The following is a 20,508-nucleotide window of genomic DNA, read 5'->3' on the forward strand; positions in this document are numbered from 1 at the left end:
GTTCTCGGCGATTCCTCCAAATAAACCGCTGCTATCTCACCATACAACCCCATGATAACGATACTCTCTTTGAATAATAACTGTCTTTTACACCGTATCAAGATGTCTGCTGTACTGCGATATATCAAGCAGTACAAACTAGATGTAGATCTGTTGCAGGAAATGCACCTCTTGGGCCCCCATTGCCCCATTCTTGCTAGATCGGCTACAATAGTTTTCACTCTGGCTTCACTAGAATCTCCAGGGGAGTGGCCCTCCTATTGCACAAACCCCTTCCCATTGAGGGTGACCTGGGTGCATGAGGATCCACAGGGAGGTATGTGGGGGTGGAGGGGTGCATGGCCACCAGGCATTACAACTTTGTCTCTTGTTACAGCTGCTGCAGCCCACCCTGCATGCCCTCCAATCCCTGCTGGTGACCCTCCTCCCGGGGACCACCTTGATGGCCCGGGACTTTAATTCAGTTCCAGATCCTAAGTGGGACACTTCAGTGGCCCCCGCCCTGGATGACAGGCTCGCTCTGCAGGTCTGCTGACCAGGGCTGATTCCATGGGTCTTTGTGATGCGTGGCACTCATGGCATCCAACGCTTCGGGGAAACAAACATCAGTCCGCTGCTCACAAAACAGAATCTCAGATTTATTTAATGTGGGTGCTAGCGGCAGACCTCCTCTCGCTACAGGGTATCCGAATACTTCCACTTGGTATATCTGAGCACGCCCACTCCTAGCGGATTGGGGTATTCGGCCAAAGGCTCTGCGCCCATCTGGAGGTTTAGTGTGTTGTATCTACGAGCTCCTAAATGTGCCTCTTTTGCAAGTTTTTTTTTTGATCTAATGAATGCTCTATGTCGTACCCTCCATGAAAGGACTGTTGAAAGGGTATGTGGGATGGCAAAAGTCTCTGCAATAGGAGCGGGTGGCAGACCAAGTGGCTCAAATACTCTTTTTGGAGCGCTGATCTCAACATCCTGGCACAGAGGAGGCTCGGCGCCTCCTGATGCTAGCACGGATCAAGCTGCAACAAATCTCCCTTGAGGAGGCAAGGCAGTGCTGTAGAAACTCGACCCAAAGAGTCTGAGTCCAGAGACCAGTTCGGTAAGCTTTTGTATTGGCTGGCAACCCATAATGTTGCTTCAAGAATAGTGCCCGCCATCAGTGTCTTAGATGGCAATATCCACGAGGAGCTGCCTACAATCGCTTAGGTCTTTGCGACATTCTACCAAGACCTTTATGCACACCGTCTATCGCCCCCATCGGAGACAGAGAGACCTATCCTCTGGGGCATTCCAATGCCCTCTTAATCACACTCCCTGGCCCATGAATTAGACCAGCCCTTGACAGAGGAAGAGGTCGACTAAGCCATCATTCGGGGAAATCCTCGGGCCCGACTGCTAGCCTATTGAGTATTATAAGAGGTACCATACCACTCTGCTACCCCACTTGCTGAACTTCTACGCAGGAAGGACAAGAGGGAGGTGGTGCTGGCAGGAGGCAACAGATGGCTAAAGATGGGCAACAAGAAACCGTGACTAAAATCATAAGCAGCGGCGCAGGAAAATGGCAGCAGTGACGGTAGGGAGGGGGTGCAAGCAAGGAGGCAACAGATGTTCAGAGATGGACAACAAAAAACTGTGAATTCTGATGGGAGGGAACCAAGCACCCAAAGGTGGAGCAAATGTACACTATTCACCAACAAGAGGAAAGGAATTTCGAAAGGCAGGACAAACTTCCAACCAAAAGCGATAAGCGGTTTGATCGCCCATAGACTGAATACAGCATATCTTGCAGACCGTGCATGCACGCTGCTTAGCTCGACCTAAAAAGTACAGTACCTGGATACCACCAAATTAAAATTGGCCAGCCCTTTTGTAATCCACCAATGCTGTTTGCATGCATTAGCACATTACAGTCGGATGTATTGGCTATGGGTTGAGTGACATTACCACGTGTTCATTCACCACACACGTTTTTACTACACATATATTACTATGCATACCACTATCACACATTTACATTCACTCACATTTGAAATACCTTCAACAAGCAATCCACTACCACGCATACTTTTACCACGTTTACTGTTAGTGTAAAATCCAGTCACAGTCTAATACTTCCACCTACTGTTCAAAAGTTATACATTAATTCTTAATAATTTCTTGCTAACATTTTATATATATATATATATATATATATATATATATATATATATATATATGTATGTATTTAACAAATTACATTTGTCAGTTACATGTTTGCAGATATTTTAAAATGTTATATTTTTGGGGGGAGCCCCCGCCCCCAAGCTCCCCTTTTTTAAAAACCCTTTAAAATATATAAGCTACTTACCACATGCTCACTAATAGAAACATATATGCGTTGTAAAGACTTGCGTGGAAAAAGTAATTGCGATGTAAAAAATGCGTTGAAATTGCTTTTCGTTGTTAAAATTGCGTGGTAAAGGCTGTTCTCCAGTATTAGGGTGTCTTTCATAGATTCACATGCTTGAATATTCCCCGTCGTCGAAGTGGGAGTCCCACGGTAAATAAAATGGCAATAAAATACTAATAGCATATGTATGTAAAAATATAACACATAAAATACACATTAGAAAAGGTAGTAAATACCCAGAGATAATTCCTACATAGGAATACATGGTAGAGAGAAAAAAACACATGTAACATATTCCTGTCATTATGTTAGTCCAAACTACAGCCAGTCAGGCGCCAGAACCTTCTCCTCAGAGCTCAGTCCCTCAGATTTTCTACCGCACGTCGTGTGAAGGGAGTCTCCCTGAGCGCTGCTCAGTTTTCTCAACTTCTTCAAGTTCTCCTGTGATTTCCAGCATGTCTTCAAGTAAGAAGTCTTTATTTAGACCTTGTTCTTCTTGTGGGAAGCTGCGTCTTTACTCTGACGATCCCCACAAGAAGTGCATTTACTGCCTTTATCCCGACCATGAGGTTGGCAACTGCAAATTTTGCAGAACCTTCTCTACAAAAACCCTTGAAGACAGGGGAGGCCGTCTGCTCCTGTGGCTTCAAAGACTTAAAGATAAGGATTCGGTCCTTTCTGACTCAGAAAGCCTGGTGTCTGGACTTTCAAAAGCAGCCTCCAAACGTAGCAGTGTGCAGGATTTGCCCTCTCCATTCCTGAAAAAGAAGAAGCTTTCTCTCTCTGTGGCTCCTGCGGTGTCTTCACCTCCTTCTGCTACGCCACACCCACAAGACCTGGCTCTCAGGTGTCTACTGCTTCTTCCCATCATGTTTCTGCTAAAAAAACATGTATCTCCGTTGACGGGAACGGCGACGATCGTCCTGACGACGAGATCTGCCGGCTCGTCGACGGCGACAGTGACGATGACTTCTGCTTCGGGATCGTTGACGACTGCAACATCGACGTCCTCCATGTCGACGAAGGTATCCCTCAGTTTTAAGACTGTCTCGTCGACTATACCTATTGCTTCGTCGTCGACGAAGAAAACTCTATCGTCGTCAGCTAAATCTTCGTCGACGAGAGTTGTTAAGAAATCTTCTTCGTCGTCTGCCCCGTCGACTAGTTCTCCGTCGACGGCGGCTTCATCGACGACGACTTCGGCGGTACCGTCGACGATGGCCCCGTCGACGGCGGATCCTTCGGCTACGACTCCGTCGAGACCAATGCCACCATCGTCGTCTGCTCCGTCGACGACGATTGCATCGTCTTTTGCTTCGTTGCCTTTGGTGCCGATTTCTTCCACCGGGTTTGCCGCATCCACCGTCGACCCACTGCACCAACGTTGCAAGATGCCTGTTGACCAGCTATCCATCCCAAGTGATCCACTGCTTCCCTCGCCCTTGTTTGCCATGGGTTCCGAGCAGGACTCTAGTTCGGACAACGATGTGGATGATTCCTTCAAGGTGGCACGCAGTCCTTCTGATTTAGTTATCAAATGCCAGGACTATGGTGAGGACGATGAAGAACAGTATTTTCAGGTGGAGGAACGTTCTGTGCAGGTTCCAACTGCGACATTGCCGCTCCTCTCCAATCTCCAGCATATGTTGGAGGATTACAACCGGCGTTTCCCGCCATCTCCACTGGGTTCACCAGTACCTACTGCTCCTGCGCCTGTTGCGGTTCCGGCTCCACTGCCACAGCCACAGCCACCAACGTCTTCACCTCAGGTTCAGACGTCAGTTCGAATACACACTACAGTGTATGCCGATGATGACGTTCCTCCAGAACGTGAGGATGGTGAAGTTCATGATGATGATGGCTGAGTGGGACGACTACCAAATTCCAATCCCCCCCCCCTCCGGTGACGCCAGGAGATTCTCCTCCGATGGACATTGCAAGTTTCCATCAACTGATGGATAGAGCGGCTCAACGCTTTAAGCTGCCAAGAGGAGTCCAGAGAGAGGAGGACTGTTTCCTCTGATTTCAAGAATCAACCGTTTAAACAAATCCATACGGTTCCCATCAACGATTTTATTTGGAGTGAGGGGGTGAAATTAATGCAGACGCCGAATTCCTTACCGGCGCAAATGGCCCGCCTTGAAAAGAAAATATAAGGCACCCTTTGGATCTCCAGCGTGCCTGATTGCGCAGCCAAAGCCAGATTTGGTGGTCACCCAGGCTGCACAGCGTTGTTCCCGGAACCCGACTTCTCCCATTACAGCTCCTCCTGATCGGGAAGGTCGTCGTCTTGACGCTATTGGACGCAAATTTTCAACGATGGCCTCTAATACGGTGAGAGCGGCTAATGCTTTAGCTATTTTAGGGCGCTACGACTGCCAGATGTGGTCAGACATGTCTGCCCTTCTGGCCCTAGTCCCGGAACCCTCCAAGGCGGAAGCCTTGAATTCTTCTAGAAGGAGAGAGAACGTCGGAAAAAATTATTGACTGTGCTGTTGATATTGCTTGTACTGGCTTCCGACAGCTTGCTGGGGCAGCTGTTTTGCGAAGGCAGGGTTGGTTACGTTCCACCTCTTTTCGCCAGGAGGTACAGGCGAAGATCCTGGATATGCCGAATGACGGCGAGTCGCTTTTTGGTGCACATGTCGATGAGGCACTACAGACAATCAAGAAAGACACTGACACTGCTTGTTCTTTAGGGACTTTACAGTTCCGTAAGCAGCCTTTTCGTGGTGCACGCAGACGCGGCACCTCTTCTACTTTTCGTGGAGGAAGCACTCCATATCACTCCTACCACCAGGGTAATCAACGATATTCTTCCAACCAACAGCAGTCCTCCCGTCAGCAGTCTTCCAAATCCTACAGGGGGAAATCTTCCTATAGAGGATCCACTCCCAAACGACAAGGACTTGCCTTTTCCCCCAAAAGTTGGAGGTCGAATCTCTCTGTTCTCTTCTCAATGCTCCTCAATCACCTCGGACCATTGGGTTCTGGACCTTGTAGCAAAGGGCCATGCTCTAGAGTTCGTCAAGATTCCTCCTCCCACTCCACCATCTGGCCTGCCTCCGGCCCACCTCAAGGAGCTTTTCCATCAAGTTTGTCTTATGATCCAAAAAGGTTCTGTCGAAGTGGTTCCCAAGTTTCAAAGGGGGAAGGGATTCTATTCCCGTTTTTTCCTTGTACTCAAGAAGACAAGAGACTGGAGGCCGATCCTGGATTTGCGAGCACTCAACAGGTATCTCAAATGCCAATCCTTCTGCATGCTTACACTCGTAGAGATCTTGCGTCTTCTCTCCATGGGCGACTTCATAACCACCATCGACCTCCAGGACGCTTACTTCCATGTCCCAATTCTTCCATGGCATCGGAAGTACTAGCGCTTCCGGGTGGGATGGAGAGACTTCCAGTTCAGGGTGCTGCCTTTCGGCCTATGCTCCGCCCCTCGTGTCTTCACAAAAGTATTAGCTCCAGTGGTGGCTTACCTGCATTCCAGGGCGTACACTTTTTTCCATACCTGGACGACTGCCTCCTCAAATCAGTCTCGCAACCAGCTACTTCGGGACACTCGTCTTTGTCAGGACGTGTTTCGCTCCCTCTGCCTTTCAATCAATGCCGAAAAGTTCCAGGTAGACCCAGCTCCCTGCAGGAATTTTCTAGGAACCACTTTGGACACAACACTTGCCAAGGCACTTGTGTCTCAAGAGCGTCAACTGAAGATTCTCCGCTTAGTGTCTCAGATTCGTGCAAAACAGACCGTTTCAGTCCGGATCTTAGTCATTTCTGGGAATGGTATCATCATGCATTTCGCTGATCCTAAACTGCAGACTACAGACTCGCCCCATTCAAGAGGAATTGGACGGACAGTGGCGTCAGGTCACCGGTTCCTTCAACGACCTAGTCGGTGTCCCTGCTAGCATGAGGGCGGCTCTCAAGTGGTGGGCGCAGCCATCCAACCTTGCAGCAGGGACTTCTTTCCTTTCCACCACTCCAGAACTCACTCTGACAACAGACGCCTCCTTAGAAGGATGGGGTGCACACCTTCAAGGCCTGTCCATAAAAGGCAAGTGGACTCTGCTTCAACAATCTTGTACATCAACAAGCTGGAGTTGATGGCCATTTTTCTGGCACTCAAGTCGTTCCATTCTCTGATCCAGGGGGAATCGGTGCTTATTCAGACAGACAATACAACCAGTATGCACTATGTCAACAAGCAGGGCGGAACCAAATCTCCACTCTTGTCTCGGCTGGCTCAGTCGATCTGGGATTGGGCACTCCGTCACCAGGTTACCCTGTCCCCAGTTCATCTTCCAGGCATCTCCAACATCCTAGCAGATTCCCTAAGCAGATCCACGTTGTCGACCCACGAGTGGGAGCTACATCAACCGACTCTCGACTTAGTCTTTCGACGGTGGGGTCATCCGTCTTTGGATCTCTTTGCAACCCCGGAGAACCGGAAATGCCCATCTTACGCAAGTTGGCATCCCCACCACGGGTCGTGTGGGAATGCCCTTTTGATGAACTGGTGCGATCTATTCGCCTATGCTTTTCCTCCAATTCCGCTGGTGCCTCGCGTGTTGTGGAAGACAGCCATGCCACATTCTCCTGATCGCCCCCATATGGCCCTGACAGGCATGGTTCTCTGAGCTGCTTCTTCTATCCCAGTGCAAGCCCATCCTCCTTCATCCTCGAGCAGATCTCCTCACGATGGACAAGGGTCAGATTTGCCATCCGGACCCCTCCTCTCTGAAATTATCAGCCTGGAACCTGAGCACCTTGAGTTTGCCCATTTGAATATTTCGTCAGACTGCAGAGACATTCTCGCTCAGGCCAGAGCTCCGTCTACAGTTAAGACCTACAAGCTTAAGTGGAAGAGGTTCTGTCATTGGTGCGCAGCTGCTAATATCCATCCTATTCATTCCACTCCGACTCAGCTGCTCCGGTTCTTTTTGCACCTGGCTCAATCAGGGCTTTCCCATTTCTACTTTGCGAGTTTTCTTGGCGGCAATTTCTCGTTTCCATCAGGATGACTCCTCCTCGCTCTGTTCTTCCAGAGTCATTCGCCAATTTTTTAAAGGACTGTTCCGGAAGTTCCCACCTATTAATGTCGTCTTGGCTCAACTAATGAAGGCACCATTCGAACCTATCCACAAGGCGGAATTAAAGTTTCTGACCTGGAAGGTAGCCCTTCTCCTTGCTCTGACCGCATCACGACGCGTGAGTGATATTCACGCCTTCACCATTAAGCCTCCTTTTCTCCAATTCAAATCGGACTGTGTAGTGCTTCGCACCAACCCAACCTTTTTGCCTAAGGTGCCCACGGATTTCCATATTAATGTACCTGTTTTCTTGAAAACCTTCTTTGCCGATCCTCAATCTCCGGCAGAGCAACGCTTACATTCTTTGGACATTAAAAGATGCCTTAAATTTTACATCAATAGGACGGCCCCCTTTCGCAGGTCCGATCAACTGTTCATTGCTTATGGACGCATGCGCAAAGGGCGTCCTGTTACCAAGCCAACTATTGCACGTTGGATTTCTTCGGCCATTGCCTTCTGCCATCAGACAGCTGGCAAGCCTCTTCAGTCTTCAGTGAGGGCTCATTCCACCAGGGAGATGTCATCCTCTACTGCCCTGTTTGCCGGTGTGCCGCTTCATCAGATCTGCAGAGCAGCCACATGGTCCAGCAGGCATATGTTCACGAAACACTACTGCCTGGGTGCCATCAACGAAGCAGATACAGCAGTGGGACAGGCAGTGCTTCGCAGTCTTTTTAACTAAGGTGAGCCTCTGTCTTCCCTCCTCCATTATGGTTTTATATGATTACTGTTATTACTTGCATGACTATATTATGGTCTCATTGAGTTTCTTCCATGCTGTTGCATGGCTTTTTGAGCCTTGATTGGCTACTATTGCTCACTATTCTATTCAAGCATGTTAATCTATGAAAGACACCCTAATACTGGAGAAGAACAATTGTTACTTACCTGTAAACAGGTGGTTCTCCAGTATTGGTGTCTTTCATAGATTTACATGCTACCCACCCCCCTCCCCTCAGAGGCTCGCTTCTCCTCATAGACTCTTTTGTCACTCTTGTGCTACGAAAATCTGAGGGACTGAGCTCTGAGGAGAAGGTTCTGGAGGGGTGGTGGCACCTGATTGGCTGTAGTTTGGACTAACATAATGACAGGAATATGTTACATGTGTTTTTACTCTCTACCATGTATTCCTATGTAGGAATTATCTCCGGGTATTTACTACCTTTTCTAATGTGTATTTTATGTGTTATGTTTGTACATACATATGTTATTAGTATTTTATTGCTATTTTATTTACCGTGAGACTCCCACTTCGACGACGGGGAATATTCAAGCATGTGAATCTATGAAAGACACCAATACTGGAGAACCACCTGTTTACAGGTAAGTAACCATTGTTCTTCCCCTTGGCTATGCCATGTTTGTTTCTGTTATGCACATGCCTTCTTGGCATGCAGGTGTGTGAATATTTCTGCTTGTTTTTCACATCCATCCGATCTTTTGACTTCTTACCACCCTGAAAGGCGGTGGAATAACTTCTTAACATCACATATACATTTATTAATGTACTAATAAATGTAACTGAACAAAGGAGCTGATTATGGTTTATTATCATTGCTCTTTTAGACTCCTGTTACGTTCTGCGACGTTGCTGCCTATTTCAACGAAGAGGAGTGGAAGCTGTTATATGAATGGCAGAAGGATCTTTACAGGAATGTGATGAAAGAGATTCAACAGGCTTTGATCTCGCTAGGTAAAGTTTAAGTTTAACTAGATTTTGAAAGTCTTACAGTATATGAAGAGAACCTTGCTTATTAACAATCTATTCCTTTGTTAAAATGTCTCAGTTTTCTACTTTTTAAGATATTCTCTACATACATCTGTTATGTCTCAGCTTCCAGAAGCCATGACACCAATGCTACTAGTGATTCAGTCTTTATATGCGCAAATCTGCGGCACCAGGTTAAATAAAAGTAGCTTTCTTGCACACAGGATGCACCAGGCAGGTAACTGAGTCATAATTATTGGTGTCCTTTTTGTTTCCTCACCTACACTTCTGAGAACCAAGGTGTCTTTAGACAATCCTGCAACTGAAGCAGAGCTTTACCTGCATCCAAAGAGGCACTGGTTTACCCACCAGGGTCTACAGTGGTTGGGGATGGGTGTGGAAGAGGCAACTGACAACTGATTGACTTTGCCAAAATTTGAGTCGACCCAACGACTTATTATTTTTTACAGTGCCAACAGGAAATAAAATCTTGTGTTTGAGTTAAAATATAGCCAGTTTATAAGCAAAATTTTGTGCTTACCATTGAATAAATGTTTTGGTGGCCAAGATGTTTGTTGCATATAAGTCGGCAAGGAACCAAAGGAAATACAATTTGGGGGTTTGTTGTTTTAGTTGAATAATTCCGCAATTTGTTCCTTTCAAGCCCCTGGGCGTAGAAGCCCTGATATTCAAGTGAACCTCAGTTATCAGTATCAGGTCAAAAGTATTGATTTTTTAAATGTGTAATATACGAGGGGACGTATTATATAAAGTGCTAGCGTTATTTTGAAGGGGGCATTACCTAATTTGTGTGGGGGTGTGCCCCATGCAAATGAGTGAATCCCTTTTCCTCTGCGCCAGCGCCCTATTACAGACGTAGAGGCAAAGAAGCCCTCTGGAGGCGTACTGAGAGTGTGCCACCTTTTAGGTGGCACACTGTCAGTGCGCCCCTTGATGACAATCCTCGAACTGGGAAAGGGGGTACAGTGGACCGAGGAGACATCTCTAATCCCCTCCAAAAGTGCAGGCGGGTTTCCGCCTGCACTGTGAAAACACGGAGCGGCTGTAAAGCAGCGGCTCAGTTTTTCACCTGAATGCGCTGCCCTGGGGGCAGCACCAGTTCACGGCTGACCTGGGGTCAGCGCATTCATTGTAATAGAGCGCATTTTCATTGTTTACGCTGGCACACTTTTTTAAAGGTACTTCCAGCGCAAACAATGAAAAAGCACTTTATGTATAATGTGGCCCATGGTCCCCATAACAAGCAGCCACCAATGCTACAATATTTAGATAAAATGTTTGGGGATTGTGTTAAAAAGCAAGACATGTCAGTATATATCATATGATATGGGTTTAAATGCCTTTTCGAGGACACTTTTTCCCTGCCCAGTGTGATTGAAGAGAGTGGTTTGCCCCTTAGAATTTCTGTCCCATATTCTAATAAAATAACAACAAAGAGAGCGTAAGGAAAATATGGAGAACGTCCTTCTCCCTAGATTTAATCAGTAAACAACGTGGACGGACCCTATAGGGGATCCAACTTCTAGGATGATGCATTGTCATACACTGGAATGGGAAAAACCATTAAGGTTTTTTGAAGAACCCTCACCCACCAACCTAGTTGGTGGCATGCTTCATCATTGGGTTCCAAGCCGGGCTGCCGAGTGCAATCCAGCTGTGCTGCAACGCCTGAATTACAGCAGAGCGGGTTTTTGTTTTTTAGAGTCAGGAGGGAGTGCTCAGGGTGTGGTTTTAAAAGTACCTCTGAGATTCTCACTAGTTACCTTTATTCTTGAGTTCTAGGGCACGGTTAAAAACCGAGGGGATATTTGTGAAGATATGATTGATCTTCTTTATCCCCCTTACATGGTCGACATGTTTCAGCCTCGACATGAGGTGCTGCGTCTTTCTTCAGGACCAAAGAAGGTGAATAAGTGAGTGTAATGCAGCACACGCGCAAAAGTGTGCTGTGGTGCATTAATGTTACCGTACTTACGCTATGTTATTCGGGGGGGGTTGACAGTGTAGAGATGGTGCTGGTATTAAGTGACTTTTCGTGCCATGCCTTAGTTTTTAGGTCGCGCCTGGAAGTCGCATCCAAAGGATGCGTCCAGGTGGAGACTTATAGCTAGCTGACTCGGGGGAATGAAGGACCAGAAACTGCCACGAGCTTCTCTTCGGCTGGATTACACTGCGTGCACGCGCACCCACATTCACGCATGCGCACATCACAGCCACACGCATACACAGCCACACGCATACACAGGCACACCCCCCCGCCCCGTCCCCGCACCTACACACACACACTAGCGCACCTACACGCACACACAGAGACCCCCCCACACACAGACCAGCGCACCTACACTCACGCACGCACACATACAAAGACCCCCCTCCCCCCGCCGCCATCGCACACACACACACACACACACACTGCATACACACACGCTCACACACAGGAGCCAAGCCCCACTTACCGCCTCAGCCGCCTCTCCTGACTTCTGCTGCCATCCACTCTGTGGGCGCGGGCTTCTCGCAAAGTCGGAAGTCCCGCCCCACGACTGCCGTGAGCGTGCACATCCCAAGACCGGAAGTTCGGGAGAGTGCACGCTCACGGCTTGTTGTTTCAGAAACTGCTGTGTAAACGTTTCTACCCCCAACATGCACTTGAGGCTTTCAGACATTTTCTAAGAAATAGAGCTTTGTTGATTTATCAAGCCGAAACGAAAACCAGATGTGGAAGGTTCACATTTTGCTCCGAACAATCAGTGTATTTCTAAGTATGTGAAGGTATTTTGGATTTCTGTCTGCAGTGAGTTGCCAAAACGAAACTCTAGAACTGCTAGGTACAGCGACGCAGGCACTCCATCCGTGTCTCTGATTGGACGAGAGGGTGCAGCACAGAACTGGAATGTTTCTAATTTCGATAGGTTTTTAGAGCCTTGTTGCAATTTCATCACCGCAGTGGGATTTTACTCTAGGTTTCTGTGCTCTTGTGCCTTGTCTCACTTTTCAGCATTCTCAGGTCGGCCCACACACCCCACTCAGGATGCTACCCTTAATAATTAATGGCGGGCGTGTCTCATGCACAATTCTCCCGGGAGGATGCCCTTATTGATTAATGGTGGGCGCTTCTTGTTTCAACTATGCTCGTAGTATTTGGGACTAGGCTTGTTTTAGGCTTCGTTTGGTAGAATTTACGCTTTTTAGGGCGAGGCCTCCGCCCACGTAAGTGGGAGGAGTTTCGAGATCCTAATGTTAAAGAAGAGAAAAAAAAAGTATCTCCTAGGGCTTTGGCGAGACAAATTCCACACATTCCTTAGCGTGTTCTGTCATCTGGCCAGTGATTCGTCTTCGTTGTGGTGTCGTTTTAATAGGCTTGAAGTGATAGGGTAAATGTAGTTTTCGGACGCCATGTTGGGCATTTTTCGTGCGTGCTCGCGCAAAGAAGTACATTAATTATAATTAGGAGCTGTCAGGGTGCCTCCGTAAGTGAATCCAGATGGCCGGGCGCGTTCACCATTCAGCAGCGCTCCGCGCGCTGCTGCTGCATGCCAGGCCGGGAAAGGGCTTCATTAGCCTCACTCATCCGGCGCTGAGACAGCAAGACACGGGGCCCACGCCCCCCTCCCTCATCGGTATCGGCGAAGCTCGGCCCACCCTGCCTACCACTTGCTATGCAAACGAGAAGCACCAGTATCGAACGACAACCCTCCTGCTTCTGGGCGCTATCGAAATACAGACGTTACTTTGGTGCAGTTGATGGCGACAGAACAGCGCAGCTGCCCCCTCGTGAGCTGGGTACTAGTGAGACTGCGCCCTCGTGAACTGTGCAATAGTGAAACTTTGCTACAGCTGTGGCGACCAGCGCAGCTGCCCCCTCGTGTGCTCCGTGGCGTACAATCACCTGGTGGTTCGTTGGCATGGTTTGTTCATTCGTTCTGTCGCTTGTGACTGGAGCTGACCACGCCGCTGGTGAACAGCGCAGCTGCGCTCCCTACTGGCAGATATTAGTGAAACTGTGAGTAGCTGATGACGCGTGGTGCACGTTCACCAATTTCCATCTACACTGTGTCAGCGCGTAGAAATCCTCACCGGTGAGTGGTGCCACTACAAATCCTTGACTGAATGTCTGTCAGGAATGTAGTGACTGCGGGTCGTGTAGATTCGAGGAGGGCAAAGGTCACGTACTCAATGAGAGGTGGCAGCGGCTGAAGGCACGGAGTACAGCGGCTCCACTGTGTGGTCTGAGGCGCACTGAGCCCACAAGCACCTACCTCTTTTCCAATGGGTGAGAGTTTTGACTGACTGGTGTCAAACAGAGCAGCTGCACCTCAGCCTTCGGGCACAATTAAAGTTTTCTCGTCGTGTATGAAGCCAAAAACAACCACAACGCGCCTAATTTGGGCTGGGTGCGTTTAAACCTCAAAGGGCACCGGCGAACAAAAAGCACGGCTGCGTGACAATGTGAAAGCGACGACATTTTGTCATGTTGTGGCCCGAGTTTGCATCCTGGGGGGTTTTAAAGCTCTCTCCGCACCTTTACAAATTGAAATAAACGGACGGGGGTTTGCCCAAGATCACAACGTGTGGCCGAGGCTACCAGAGGCTCGCCATGCGTCCTCGACGCCACGAAGTAGGAGCCCCGTTGATGGTGGGATGCGCGAGTGACTACGTTTAAGCACCTCGAAGCCCCTCGCCATCCTCATATAGGAGCTTCCAGGGCCCAGTACATATGTCTATAGGATAAGGCTGCCGAGGGGCCCTAGACCTCCCCCCCTGAGGGTGAGTATAGCGCCCTCGCTTGAGCCTCTCCCGCCAAAAGTTGGGCGCTGCCCTCCACCGACCACCCGCCCCCTGTCCACCCGCTGTCACACCCGCAGATGAGAGCAACCGCCGCCGCGAGACTCCCCACCCTCCCTCCAGGCAGCGGCATTTTATTGTAGCGCCTTGAAGCAGGCCGGTATTCTGTATACATTCCCCATTTACTGCACGCGCAGTCCAGCTTCACTTTGAAAAGGGCGCCTCAGGTCACTCTCGAAAGACAGAACCACCAGTTTCTGCGTACCATCAAAGAGAAAATACCAAGTGCCCCGCCCCTACCCCCCCCATACCCAAGTTGGAAGCCATCCACACCATGGTGTTATTGGAAGGGAGGAGCATTAATAACTTTCAGCTGCCTTTGAAATACAGAACTGTCTTATTCTGGGCGCAATCCAGGCAGTTTGAGGGTAAAATTCAGCTGTTCTTTTTCAACACGTTCTGGCAGGCACCCAGCTCTGTATTTATAATACCTACACGAACAACTCCTGCTCTCATACAATGTACTTAAAACCAACATAATTCCACGGCATTTTAGACCTATTTATTTGTGAAGGCTGGGAAAGGATTAGTAATGTTGAAGAAAAAAACAAATTTACATAAACGCAGCATTTACATTCTTAAGTTTATGCCTTGCAAGGAGGCAAAGATGGCCATTTGTGCCAAACCGAGAAGTTGATTTAACTAGAGTAGTGGGCATGGCTTCTGGGCTTATTATTCTATGTTCCTAATTTTAATTTCGAGCCGTGCACGACGAGTGCGAGTTGTGCAGCACGTTCTAAACATGGGTGTCCAAAGTAGGCCCAAGAGGCAAAACCGCGCCAGATTTTAAGGCAACAAAGGTAAAATGATTTTATATGCAATTGATCAGAATCGAACTCTTTTACCTGGTTAGCAGTTAAACTAACAAACTTCCATGAATCCGACTTATGGACAAATGCTGAACGCCACTGCTGCACATATTTGACCCACTGTTAAAATCAGTTTTTGATCTTTATTTGGGGTAGGAGGGCTTTTGACAGTGAGTGCAGAGTGACAGCAAGTGACAATGAATGCAAAGTGACAGCAAGTGACAGTGAATGCAGAGTGACAGCAAGTGACAGTGAGTGCAGAGTGACAGCAAGTGACAGTGAGTGCAGAGTGACAGCAATTGACAGTGAGAGCAGAGTGACAGTGACTGCAAACTGAGTGCAGAGTGACAGTGACTGCAGACTGAGGGCAGGGTGACAGTGAGGGCAGGGTGACAGTGAGGGCAGGGTGACAGTGAGGGCAGGGTGACAGTGAGGGCAGAGTGACAGTGAGGGCAGAGTGACAGTGAGGGCAGAGTGACAGTGAGGGCAGAGTGACAGTGAGGGCAGCGTGACAGTGAGGGCAGCGTGACAGTGAGGGCAGCGTGACAGTGAGGGCAGCGTGACAGTGAGGGCAGCGTGACAGTGAGGGCAGCGTGACAGTGAGGGCAGCGTGACAGTGAGGGCAGCGTGACAGTGAGGGCAGCGTGACAGTAGAGTGACAGTGAGTGCAGAGTGACAGTGAGTGCAGAGTGACAGTGAGTGCAGAGTGACAGCAGAGTGACACTGATAGCAGAGTGACAGCAGAGTGACACTGATAGCAGAGTGACACTGATAGCAGAGTGACAGCAGAGTGTGAGTAGTGTGAACAGTGTGTAAGTGTGCAGGGTGCACATTGTGTGAGTGTGCAGGGTGCACATTGTGTGAGTGTGCAAGATGAGTCTGCAGGATGAACATTGTGTGACTATGCAGGGTGAACAGTGTGAGTGTGCAGTGTCAGCAGTGTGTGAATGTGTAGGGGCAGCGTGTGAGTGTGCAGGAAACAAACACTCAAAGTAAGTCCACCACACACATACATAGCACCACACACAAGAAGACACATACACCACACACACATACCACACACACACATACCACACACACACCACACACACACACCATATACACACCACACACACATACACGACACACACATACCACACATACACACCACACTCATCACCACTCATACACACCACACTCATCACCACTCACCCCCACAGACTCACCCCCACAGACTCACCACTACAAACACAACCACACACACAACAACACCAGCCGTCAGTACATGCTTTCACCAGGGCCAAACACCACCAGGCATCAATGCACTTTTTCACCAAACACAAACACCATCAGGCGTACAACACCAGGCAGCCGTCAGTGCATGCTTTTACAAGGCGCACTCAGCAGCAACCGTCGGTGCACGCTTTCACCAAACACACACCCACCAGCCGTCAGTGCACCCTTCCACCAGGCACACACACCTCCAGGCGCCAGTGCACTCTTCCACCAAACACACACACCAACAGCCATCAGTCCACGCATCAATTGTTAACGCATCCACAATTAACTATTGTAGCAATCGCTGTATGATACACTTTACTTTTAAACATATTCATCTAAAGCACAGCATGCAACCATTGGTAAAATTACAATCTAACCCACATAATTCCCCTACACACCACATGCACACACTCCATAACACATGGCAAAAAGACATTGGCATTTACAATGCCATTAGCTCAAACTCAAATAAATCCGAGCCCGATTGCATTTCTAATGCTTGTTTTGAATCTTCCTTGCAGCGCGCACACCACTCGCGGGCACCCTTACATTTTCTTGTGCGCACAGCCTCTTGCGATTTACATTTAAATTATTTTTGCTGCCAGCTGCAACTGAACTGTAACTGCAAAAGATGAGAACAGAAACCTGTTTGGACGAAATTGTCCGGACAAACTGTAAAACACTTCACGTGCAGGGATTAAACCCAAGGTTCGTATATTACTGCCACTGCAGACAAATCATTGAATTGGACAATTAACTCGAACAAACATTTTACATTTGGGGCGCGCAGCGAGCCTTTGTTTCCTTAAACTATTAAATCAAGTAATTCCATTAAATTCGTCATTCAATCGACTGCTTCAAAATGAACGCAGTGCAGTTGTTTTCGAAACAGCCATTTATTTTTACTAAATTCAATTGTTAGTTTACGTGAGTATTCATTTCTAAATGCTGAGGGCAGTTTACTTAAACATGTAGGATAATTATGTTGCTTCTCACAATAGTTACATTTGTGTAGCAAATGTATCAATTGATAATCTGTTGAGCTTCTAAATTAACAGTGTCTTGGCCAATTTAACCGATAAACCACGGTGGAAACGATGATAATTGGATTCATAAATATGTATTTTTACAGCTATGTTAAACTTTGAGATCTTCACCGGGTGAATTCAGGATCGCTTCTAGTTTCTTTTGTTCTAGATTTGATTACATTTTTCCCTGCGCCTTGTTGTCTGTCCTGACTGAAAGCTGTGCAGACTGCTGGAAATTCATTTTAATAAAACTGTTTCTCAGTTCGAACCTGCGCTTCAGTGACCCTTGAATTTCGCAGTCATTGATTGGGCAGCCGGAAACACGTCACCATACAGGAGACGGGTTTCACGCGGTATTTTCAATACTTGTTCACAAGATCACATCAACCAATCATTATTTTAATTCAACCACTAAGCTTTGAGATGGATGCTCTGCGGATATGTCTTGCGCACTGCGCGGAAAACGTAATATTTGCATTTCTGGGGTAAAAAACAGGTGAATTCAGTGACTTGTTAATAATATGTTCTGTTGTGTTTGTTACACTTTCTTTGGAAAATGGTTTGGCCTATTTCATTAAGCTAATTGTGTGTTTCTAGCTAGAGCAACATAAAACTCAAGTGTGTGAATGTGCCTGTCTGTGTGTCTCTGGTCCCTCCCTCGGCCCCTCCCCTTGAGCTCACTCGGCGACTGGAGCCCAGTGCGGATCCTTCACCGGCAGCCCCATCCCGGAAGCAGTGATGGGATAGATCAGCGGGGTCGAGTGGCTGCAGCAGACATCTTCGTGACTGTGCCTTGTTTCACTTTTTTATGCTCCTTCGACCCCTCCTATATCCCGGTGACACGAACAGCCCTTGCAGTGAACCCACAACCGGAGCCTATACCCAGCAGCGCCTGACGCCAGCCGGACACATAGCGCAGGGGGTTAATGCACGTGCTGCGAGTGTTTCGCTCTACCGCCGCCTTCTCCCTCTCAAACAACCCGACAGGAACCCAAAGCGGCAGGTTTAGAGCAGCTGCAACCCCAACTAGAAAATAGTACAGTGGTAAACGTGTCTGTGACTATGTTTTAAATGTAACTTGAGTTTCACAAAGGTGCGATATAAACCGATGTTTTCCTTGCAAAGGAATGTATCATTTAGTTTGCTGGTGAATGTGTGAAGCTTATTTTGGGTACATTGTTATTTGTAATATCAATACATCTAAGTCACATAAATAAAACACATATTGCATTACAAATGCTATAGGTGTCACATTCACGAAAGTTAAAACTATTGGCATTGTAAATGACACAGCTATTAATTACGCTATTTTCAAAACCAACACATAAATAAAAATGTGTCATTTACAATACCAGTAGCTCAAACTTTTCTAATGTGAGACCTATTGCATTGCAAATGCTTGTTTAATATAGGTGTTGCAGTGGAACTCTAGAAATATAAATGCACATTTAGTTAATTTCTGAATAATTGACACTCTCATGCTTTGTCTAAGCTCTCTGGCAGTGTATTTCTAATTAATTATTGAACTCCTACCTATGCTCATAGACTAGGTGCCATTAGAAGGCCTCTGTCATTCATTCCACTAGATACGTTTTATTTTAGCTGCCTCAGAATTAAAACGGAACAGTGCATTATACATTGATTAATAAATTATTGTAGTATTAGTAACTTTTATAGTGCCGCATCTAGTCATCATCTGAGGGAAGAGCCTTTAAGGTTAAGGTCAGAATACATGTAGGATAGCACATTTGTTTTGTTTTCATTAGTAAAACGTGCTGCGTTAAGAAATCTCTCTGCTGTTACCCACACCAACATGCATGGGATACAATTACCAAGCGGACCTCACTATCTAAACCCGCGCTATAATCCAAGACAGCAGGAGACATTTTGCTTATTTTACACCATTTCGACCCATTACTTTTAAATACTTTGAATACTGCAAGCGCATTAATTTGTTAGTACTGACTGCATTTACATTTTCAAAAAATAAAAAGAATCAGATGTTACTGAAATAAAAAAAATCTTTTACATCCATAGACTGTGAAGTTGCATCACCTGAGTGAGTCTATGGGAAATTATACATTGATACTGCAACAGGCAGCTGCAGAAACATTCAGGTAAAAAAAAAATTGCTGTGGAAAACAATGACTCCTATATAGTGCGTAAACTCCACGAGGCATACACCACTGACTGTAATAGCAAATGTTACTGACGCCTCTGGCATGCCATGCACCCCTCTTGCACTGCATAGTTTTCGGTTTCTGTGGGATTGAACCTTACCCAACCCTGCCAGATTCCGTCATACCCTTTGTTCTACCATTTGTTAGCTGTAATTACTCGTCCGGTCCAGGGTCCAAGCTTTAGCGGGAAGAGACCCGACCCCCCCCCCCCCCCCCCCCCCCGGTACCCCCACCATCCCCCTCCATGTCACCCCTGTCTGTGGCCCTTCACCTGTTTGTCTTCAGGAAGCAGTGACCAGCCCAATGGGTCACAAATTGTGATTTATTTATTTTTGGTCGCCAGATTGTTTTTTGCTGAGTCCCTCTCCCCTCCCTAAAGTTAGTAGATTGCGTTACAATGTGTTATTTGTATATTAGTTCGCTGCCGCCTTTTCTTCTTTAACTCTGCTTGTTTTGCAACTTCCTTTCAGTGCCCCGGTACACTGCAGGGTACTGCCTGGCACAGGCTCGGGCATCCGAGGGGGAATGGCCCTTTTCATTGCTCAGTAATTGTAAAGCAGGAAATAGTAGGGAGACACCGATAAACAAATAAATAGATTCTGATCCCAAATGGTGGGGCGAGAAAGCTTCCTTTAAGCGCAGGTTGGAAGCCACAAGGGGAATTATTCTGTGCCTGCACTCTATTTACAATACAAAAAGCTGCCCATACATATACAGACTTATCAGCTATGCAAATAGGTATTCACATCGCGTATTATGTTTTCGGTTATGGATTAAATCAAATAGCAAAATGTTCTGCAAATAACATTCGCCATTGGCTGGTTCTATGATTGCTCATTATTCTTATTGCCATTTGTTTTCCATACCTGCCTACATATTCTCCTGATTCAATCATCGTTGCCCTCTCATTCAATCTATATGCAGCGACTTAAAAATATAAAACCGATATGAAACTATTTTTTCACCCACTGAAGAGATCTGTGTGCATTAGCCACAGCCCCTCATCCTTCCAAGGTCGATACATTATGTGGCATTAAATTGTGCCTAAAATGTAATGCTGTTCTCACAAAAATGGTGAGCGAGATACTATGAGACTAGAAGGGTTTGGTGATGGCTTAGGCTGTCATAAAAATTAGGCATAGTATTGTCTATAGTGCCTTTGCACCGGGTGCCAA

General features: G+C 47.2%; 1 protein-coding gene across 2 annotated transcripts in view; it reads left to right on the forward strand.

Annotated features, from left to right (window-relative positions):
* The window catches only part of LOC144818764 (zinc finger protein 713-like), a 137,605-nt gene that overhangs the window by 28,306 nt on the left and 88,791 nt on the right, over positions 1 to 20,508 (forward strand). For both annotated transcript variants that reach the window (XM_078676493.1, XM_078676492.1), the window contains exon 2: positions 9,052 to 9,178. In XM_078676493.1, the coding sequence (XP_078532619.1) occupies positions 9,052 to 9,178 (127 nt within the window). The remainder of the gene's footprint in view (positions 1 to 9,051; positions 9,179 to 20,508) is intronic.

Source organism: Lissotriton helveticus, chromosome 2_1 (genome assembly GCF_964261635.1).
Source record: "Lissotriton helveticus chromosome 2_1, aLisHel1.1, whole genome shotgun sequence".
NCBI classification, from domain to species: domain Eukaryota; kingdom Metazoa; phylum Chordata; class Amphibia; order Caudata; family Salamandridae; genus Lissotriton; species Lissotriton helveticus.